The 8,658-nt window shown below is 29.6% G+C and overlaps 1 protein-coding gene across 1 annotated transcript; it reads left to right on the top strand.

Annotated features, from left to right (window-relative positions):
• On the top strand, window positions 1-2,086 carry LOC133791821 (uncharacterized). The gene is made up of 8 exons (XM_062229732.1): window positions 1-192; window positions 338-484; window positions 637-729; window positions 829-930; window positions 1,026-1,127; window positions 1,171-1,314; window positions 1,702-1,941; window positions 2,042-2,086. Exons 1-8 carry the CDS (start codon window positions 1-3, stop codon window positions 2,084-2,086), a joined length of 1,065 nt encoding a protein of 354 aa, XP_062085716.1.
• Window positions 2,087-8,658: the final 6,572 nt, after the last annotated feature.

Genomic DNA, 8,658 nt, shown 5'->3' with positions numbered 1-8,658 from the left:
ATGGGGAAAACGGGATGGAGAGAAGATAAAATCACTTGCAACGATTTTGGACAGCCATATGATAACAACGCAAGCAAACTTTCAAGCTTTATTGGGACATTAGTACGGGATGGAAAAAATGCTCCAATTAATTATAAAACTTGGCATGAGGTACCTGCTAAATACAAACTTGGAATGTGGAAAATCATACAGGTATTAATTATTATTTTCATGATTATTTAGTTTGGTATTTTATGTTAAAAATTGAAGTATTATGTCATTTCAATATTTGTTTATTGTATTTTTTACAATCTAGTATATTTAAATTTGTGAATAATCAGTGTTTAAATTCTTGTAGGAAAAATTTGAAATTCCTCCTCATGCTAAAAATTGGACTTTTAGAACTTTTGGAAGGAAACTTAGAGCTTGGAAATCTTATCTTAAAAAAACTTATTATTTGGAGCACTTATCTTTTGAGGAGCAAAAGAAATATAAAGACAAACGAGTATATGATGATTAATGGGAGGAACTAATAAAATATTGGGCAACAGAAAGTGCAATGGTATTTTTCATTCAAACTTTTATTAACTTGTATTATTTTCATTGTATTTCAAGAATTGTTTACTAACTAAATTTTAATCTTTAATATTCTTTTAGAGAAAGAGTGCTAAAAACAAGACTAGTCGTGCAGAAAAAAAATACAACCATACAACTGGCACAAAGAGTTTTGCTCAACTTAGAGCATTACAGGTAAAATTTATTTAGTATTTTAACATTAACATTTGAATATTATTTCAAATTTAAGTCAATTTCATTGCTTTTTAATTAAAACAATATGTTCTTTTGTAGAAAAAAGATGGTGCAAGTACGCCGACACGTGCAACCATGTTCAAAATCTGCTACTCAAAAAAAGATAAGAGCATTACTAATGAGAAAACAAAAGAAGCAATGGTATGATCCAATTATTCTTAATTAATGTGTTATTTCTTGCTTGCTAGTTTAGTTTAATCTTAACTTACATGTTTACAATATTAAATCAATAATAGTTACAATTACAAGAGAAAGAAGAACTGATTGAAGATGCATCAAAAGAAAAGAGTATGAATGACGTTTTTTCTGAAGTTATGGGTAAAGAAAAGCATGGATCAGTTCGCATGTATGGATTTGGTGTTTGCCCATCATGTGTGGAAGGATAAATCAACTTGGAGAAGAAACCAAAATGAGTATGTAGATACTCTGCAGTCAGAAGTAAATGATCTAAGGTCTCAAGTTCAAATTCTTACTAAGACTATTTTGAGCAAGCAAAATAATGGCAATGATATATCTACACTTCAGGTTAGTCAAACTACTAGTTTTTTTATTTATTTTAATTATTGACAACAAGCTGTACTAACTACATTAAATTTAATTATGTGCAGCCATTACATTATAATGAAAATGCTACATCTTCACACCTGGTTAAGATTTATTTTATTTTGTTGATTTTTAAGTTACTAACCTATAAACTATATATAGTTATTTTGTTAATTTATTGTTATATATGTAGGCCATAAATGCTAGTACCTTACATAACAAAGAAACTCAACGTCAACTATAGTTTTCATCTTCAGCATATGATACTCCTGTTGTTGAGGTACTACTATTATATTATCATTTTTTAAAATATTTATAAGTGGATCCTCCACTATTGGAATTATTCATTTATTAATATAATACATACAGGTTGGAGAAGTAGTCAATCTTAAGAGTGTCACTAGTGAGCCTGAAACAATTGCTATTGGTATCGTTTTAAGTAGAGATCCATCAAAAGAAGTTGGAGGAAAAAAGCTCGGATCCTTTTTTTCTGAAGTTATAGTACAAGTTCCTATTAAGCCTGATGAACAACTGATTAAATCATATGGACATTTTAAGACAATTGGTCAAGTTGTTGGAGCCCCTATTGCATGGCCAACAGCATTTGTGGTAAGCTAAATAAAAAAATTACAATAATTATCTTCCATTAAATGTCATTATATATATGTGTGTATACAAATAATTTTATATGATTTCTATTCTCTTTTAGATTCCAAGGAAATCAGATACACAACTTGGTGACTCAATGCTATGATTTTATGTTGTAGAAATTAAACTCATGTATGTATTTTTTTTTCTTTTGTTGGTGTTTATTTCAATGTTTTTGTACATAGAAGTTCCATTGTTGTTGTTGTTTTAAGAAATGTTATTTTGCTACAATTATGTATTATTTACAATATTTATCAGACTTTTTGTTGTTGATTATTATGATATATTTGTGAATATTACTTAAGTTAAATTTGTATAAAAATATTTTAGAATAAAAAACATCTTCAATATTTGAAAAATAAAACGCAAGAATTAATTATCAAATATGTACTTAATATTCTTTTAAATATATTAAAAAAATACTTTAATAACATTTTTAGTTTAGTAACATTTATTAAAATATCACTAAAATTATTTTTAATATAAAAAAATAAATATAAAATTTATTATAATAAATAATATAGTGACATTTGAAAATGCTATTAATTATTATTTAGTGACATTTTTAAATGTCATTAAAAAAATACTATTATTACATTTGAAAATGCCACTAGTTTTTAGTCACATTGGCGTATCTTACATTTGGTACAAATGTCACAAAAATTGTATATGTTACTAAAAATATACAGCAGTCACATTTTCAAATGTCACAAAATCAATATTTTGGGTAGAGACAATCTGTTGGCCTAAAATAATCAATCAGTTTCACGTGGAACTACGTACATATTAGCTTACACTTATTAATTAATATATATTATGTACTATTTACAATTATCTTTAAATATATATAATATATGCAACGTCCTGGCAAAACACATAAAGAATGTTTAAAGGGAAAAAAAATAGTAGAAGAACACTAATAATACACATATATTAATAATGTTCTCCGAAAAAAGAAAGAAGAGTTGGTTGAATATGTACTGATCAGTGTTTTTCTTTCTTTTTCTTTTCCGTGCGATTGGATTTTAAGCAAGGAAAATGAAGGAAAAAAACAAAGTGTGTTTAGCCCTTAAAGTTCAAGTTGAATTGAAAAAGCAAAAGTATGGGACCAAAAAAAAAAGTAAGGAAAATGATGATGGAAATAATAATTCTATGATCACAGAGATCATGTGTTGTTTTAACATGTTTAGGTTAATATTCATCATGGCTTTGGGCCCTGCACAAGTCGCAATCGGGGCTTAGTAAAGTAGGTCCAGAGTCCAAACCATATATGTGGACTAGAGTAAAACGTTCCCTTGTGTGAAAATGATGGTGGGGTTGTTGGGTTTATTACAAGTCCATTTCATTGAAAATACAAAATAGTCTTTATTTCCACCAATAAATGGCGATATAGCTGCCCTGCCCTCTAGGCATTCAATTTCATATACAAGCATTAATTATTAATGTTCCATTCAAATGTGAAGAATAACAGTTTATTATATTGGTTTTAAGTGTTCTGGTGAATGAGGATAAATTCCGGAAGCTTTTTTACTCAAAAACACTAGATCACCCATTACAAAGTTGGATACTGTCCAGAAACTCATCAAACCAAACAAAATAAAAGCTAAGGTTTTAAAGAAAACATAGGATCAAGTTATGCTCACTTATTATTATAAAGACAAATTTATAGATTTTATAATTTTTTAACCCATTTAGTTGGGAAAATAACTCATTTCAACTTTGTATCTAAAATTCAATTCTACTTTTCTTTTTAACTAAAACTATATTCATTTTTTCAGCTAAAATTGTTATTGATTAATGTGATATACGATGACATTAATATTAACTATTAATTTATTTATGTATGTATAAAAGTGATAAGATATGTAAGATTCCAACTTTTCATTGTGGGCAAGCAAATTGTAAAGTGTTCAGCAAAAGAAGAAAGAAAAGAAAGATTGTAAACTGCTGTGGGATATTTTTATTATACACTACCAAAGACTTAAGGTTTATTTGACATTGTTTTTTGTTTTTAAAATTGTGTTTTCAGAAATGAGAACAGAAAACAACTTTTGTAGTTTTAAAAAATAATAGGTGTTTAGTTAATGTTTTCTAAAATAATTTTTTATTTATTTTTTTAAAAAAAATCTTAAATAAAAAATTAATAAATATATTTACAAATTGAAAATTCTTTTAAAAGTTTGTAATTAATAATGAAGTAAAGTAATGTGAAAGAAAAAGTGATGAAAAATAATGAGAAAGAAATTTTGAAGAAGAAAAATTGAGAAGAGAGAACTTGATGGTAGAAAAAAATGAGAAAAAAAGTGATGAGAGAGAAAATAGCGAGATAGAGAAAATGAGGACAAAGAAAATAAGGATATAGGAAGTGATGAGAGAGAAAATAAGATTAAAAGTGATGAGAGAGAAAATAAGAAGATAAAAAATTATGAGAGATAAAATAATGTTAGAGAAAGTGAAAAGAGATAAATTAATGAGTGAAAAAGTGATATAAGATAATAATAATTAAAAAAATTATATGAGAAAAAAAAGTTGACAAATTTTTTTATTTTATAACAACTAAAAACAAATTTTTATTGTTCTAATTTTTTTTTGTTTTTTGTAATTTAAAAAAAAAATTATATTTTAAAAATAATGACAAACACTCCTACTTATTTTCAGAAAACAATTTTTAGATTTTAAAAAATAAAAACAATTTTTTAGTTAAGAAGTGAAATACTCTTTTACTCGCTGTGTATATAATTTCTTTATTTTAATAAATATACATTTATATATAAAAAGTATTATGATTCATGTGCCTTTAAATTACAGAAACATATAAAGTTTGTTTGATAAAAAAAATTGATATCCTTTTTGTAAATACGTCCCTTCTTTCTGAAAGCATATGAAGAAAATATTGGTTGTAAATAAATATATTTATGAGTTATTAAACGTACTTATCTTATAAGTATGCATTTAAAATATTTATGTATATACTAATAGATCATTTATGTTTCAAGTCTTTCAAAATATAAATATATAAATAAAGAAAAAGTGATTCTGGACTTTATAATTATTAATTTTTAATGATAATTCAATAAATTCAATATAGTTGTTAGTGTCGATACAATTTTGATGATGTTGTCCATTTTTAGCACGCATGCAAGAAGGATAATTAGGTAAACAAAACAAAAGCTCAGGGCATGATTTGGTTTGCCATTTGAAAATTATATTTTTCAAAATATGATTTTGAAATGAAAATTTAAATTTAGAGTCTGAAAATATATTTATGAAAATATAATTTGTTATGCTGTCTTGTTAATTATTTTTTAATTTAAAAAAATTAAATATATAATTAGTAGAAAATTTGAAAATATAAAACTTAATATGAAAACTAGTTAAATTTGTTAACTATATTTGTTTGATTATAATATTGTTTTACTTTTAGTATAATAATAATTAAAGTGTAATAATATTATTTTTATTATTTATTAATAGTAATTATTTTTTTGTTGTAATATTTATTTAATAAAATATTTTTTTTCTTCAGTCAATTTTCTTTTAACAAATATATTAAAAATTAGAATAAAGTTATATAATTGATTATTTTAGAGGGGAATTCTTCTATAGGGCTTCACTTTAAAGCCCTATCGGTAGGGCTCTCAGTGTTTACAATCCGTGAATAGTTTTCGGCGTGATTTTTTTTATGACCGTGTATATTGTAGCTATTTAGAGCATCTTGAAAATTTTTAGAAAATTCCGAATAGTTTACGGTACCGAAAAATAGGTTCAAATATATTGTTGCACGCGTGACTAATTTTTTTTATGCGCGTGGAAAACATGTTTGAACCTAGTTTTCGGTACTGTAAACTATTCTGAATTTTCTGAAAATTTGCAAGATGCTCTAAATAGCTACAATATACACGGTCATAAAAAAAATTCGCGCTGAAAACTGATCACGGGTCGAGAAACACTGAAATCCCTACCAATAGGGCTTAAATATATATATATATAGGACAATTCTTCTATAGGAGCTTCACTTTAAGCCCTATCGGTAGGGCTTTTAGTGTTTCTCGACCCGTGAACAGTTTTCGGCGCAAATTTTTTTTTATGACCATGTATATTGTAGCTATTTAGAGCTTCCTGCAAATTTTCAGAAAATTCCGAATAGTTTACAGTACCGAAAACTAGGTTCAAACGTGTTGTTTTCCATGCGCATAAAAAAAATTAGTCACGCGTGCAACAACATGTTTGAACCTAGTTTTCGGTACTGTAAACTATTAGGAATTTTCTGAAAATTTGCAGGATGCTCTAAATAGCTACAATATACACAGTCATAAAAAAAATCGCGCCGAAAACTGTTCACCGGTTGTAAATAATGAGAGTCCTACCGGTAGGGCTTAAAGTCAAACCCCTATAGGAGAATTTTCCTAGATAATTAGAAAGTTTAAATAAAAGTATATACACTGCAAAAAAAAAAATGAAGAAAATTGCCTAACATTACAATGGTAAAAAGGAGAAAAAAGAAAAGAGAAAACAAATAAAGGTCAGGAGTCAACGTAGGAAAGATAAAAAGTAATCAGGAAAAAAGAGAGAAAGAAAGTAGGAATAGGCTGAAAACATAGAAACATTCTTGGAAACAATTGTATAATTATTAGCTTGTGTAATTATTAGGATATATATATATATGAGTAATTATATTATATTTTAAAATATAATGTGTGTTTGAATGTCAAGTGGTAATTATTTATGAATTCCTATTATCACGTTTAGCAAAATATTTAGTAATTACACAGAAAAATAATATTATGTAATAAATATTGTTTACCGAGTTTTTCGGAAACTAGAAATATGTATGAAATAAGAGCTAGAAAGAAAGGATTAGAGATGAACAATCAATGTTTTTACGTGGTTGGGGCATTAATGAGCCTTAGTCCACGAGTTACTAGTATTAGGCTTTAGAGAGTTTTGACAATGGGGACTTTCTACAAGTTCAACAGAGTTTTTGCTTACAAGAGAAAATATGGGATCCCTGCTACAGTGCACAGTTGACCCTATTTATAGGCAGTTGAGTAGCTTGGGCTGAATTAATTTGGGCCCAATGAGGATGTAATTACAATTTGCTCGCTAACGGAGCCATAATACAAAGAATGTGAGATAATTAAATGTTGTTAATCAGGGCCCATTGGGCCAGCTCAGGCGTGGCCATGACTTACAGCTACCTAATGTACGTTAGCACAGACTGGTCTGCGTGGGCTACTAAGGGGATCCTGGGGACAGGATCTGTAACGTCCTCCTAATCCAGGACCGTTATACTGTGTACTTTAAATTGTGTCAGACTTGCTAATCAAGTCATTTAGTTATAAACGTGTGTCTAAGGTTAACGTCAAGGGTTAGGGTTAAATTTTTTGGTCGAAAGAACTATTGACTTTTATTTAAAAAGTTTCATACATACATGAGATCCCAAAATATTACTAACAAACGTTTAAAAGGGTGTATATACATCAAAAGTTACAATTGGACGACCTAAGCGACAAAATTAGGGCTACAACCCTAGTTCCTCTGAGATATCATCGGTCGTGGTGGACGAGCAACTGCATATGTACACGCCGCCACCGAAGCTCTCCAACTCATGGCTGGTCAAGCTTTTATTTTCCCTTACCTGCACCACATAGCACCCGTGAGCCAAGGCTCAGCAAGAAAACTTAAACGTGTGCATGAACAGAAAATACAGATTTCCAGATACTTATCAAGCATGCCCAGCAGTAATAACCCAATCATGTATGCATATAATTACAAATAGATGGTCATTGGACCACTCTGGGGCCGCTACCCTAAATAGTTGACCGTAGAGTCACCCCCGGGGCCCTATGCCCTAGCTATGTGACCATAGAGTCACCTGGGGCCTTCGCCCTTAGCTCTGGGTAACTAGCCATAGAGCTAGACAAACACTTTTGTTTTCCAACGACCATTGGGTCAGCCAACATAATAGTACGTTGTTGCTTTGGACATAAGCCTTTCGACCAGCACGCAACGCGCTATTGTCGTCCTTGACTAATAAGTCAAGCCCTGAACCAGATATTCAGATACAGATACAAAAACAGATATAGATAAGCATACTTCAGACAATACAAGTATGAATACATATTAATCATATAACATCATCAAGTAATTGCAAACATAGTAATAACCATGCTCCTTAACGGGGCCAAGCCCTAGCTACGCAATCCATGCGAACAGTCATATAACACTTAATTAGGTACAGAATATTCAAGTATGTTTAATCAACAAGCGAAACGATAACTTAAACATGTTCATTCTCAGGGGCCCGAGCCCTATTCATAATCATAATTAACAGTCAGGCCAAGCCCTAATCACATATATCACGTATTGGGTGCATTTTTCTTACCTAGCGTAAAATAAGGTAGACCCTTGAGCACGATTTCGGTTCTGAGCCCTTAGCGATAACCTAGTCACAACCATAATATAGGATTCCATCAATAACGAGCAAATAAAGGCTTCCGGACCGAGTCCTAGCCTCCGGGACCTTGAATTCTACTAAACCGAGTAGTAAAATCGATCACAATCCCTTAGGTTTAAATCCCCGTCTCTTAAAACCCACAGTGGCCAAAACAGCCCAGGCGGGCCGCAACCTGCCCTTGAGGGTCACGGCGCGCCCCTCAAGTCAGAGGCCCCCTTCTT

The sequence above is a fragment of the Humulus lupulus genome, chromosome 7 (assembly GCF_963169125.1).
Source record: "Humulus lupulus chromosome 7, drHumLupu1.1, whole genome shotgun sequence".
Lineage (NCBI taxonomy): Eukaryota > Viridiplantae > Streptophyta > Magnoliopsida > Rosales > Cannabaceae > Humulus > Humulus lupulus.
Note: the sequence above shows the minus strand (reverse complement) of the source record. Positions and strands in the feature narration are given on the sequence as shown.

Coding starts and splice junctions, on each gene's coding strand:
- LOC133791821 (XM_062229732.1), top strand. CDS start 1: ATGGGGAAAACGGGATGGAGAGAAGATAAAATCACTTGCAACGATTTT. Junction 485..636: donor AGAAATATAAAGACAAACGA/GTATATGATGAT, acceptor ATATTCTTTTAG/AGAAAGAGTGCTAAAAACAA. Junction 1,942..2,041: donor CATGGCCAACAGCATTTGTG/GTAAGCTAAATA, acceptor ATTCTCTTTTAG/ATTCCAAGGAAATCAGATAC.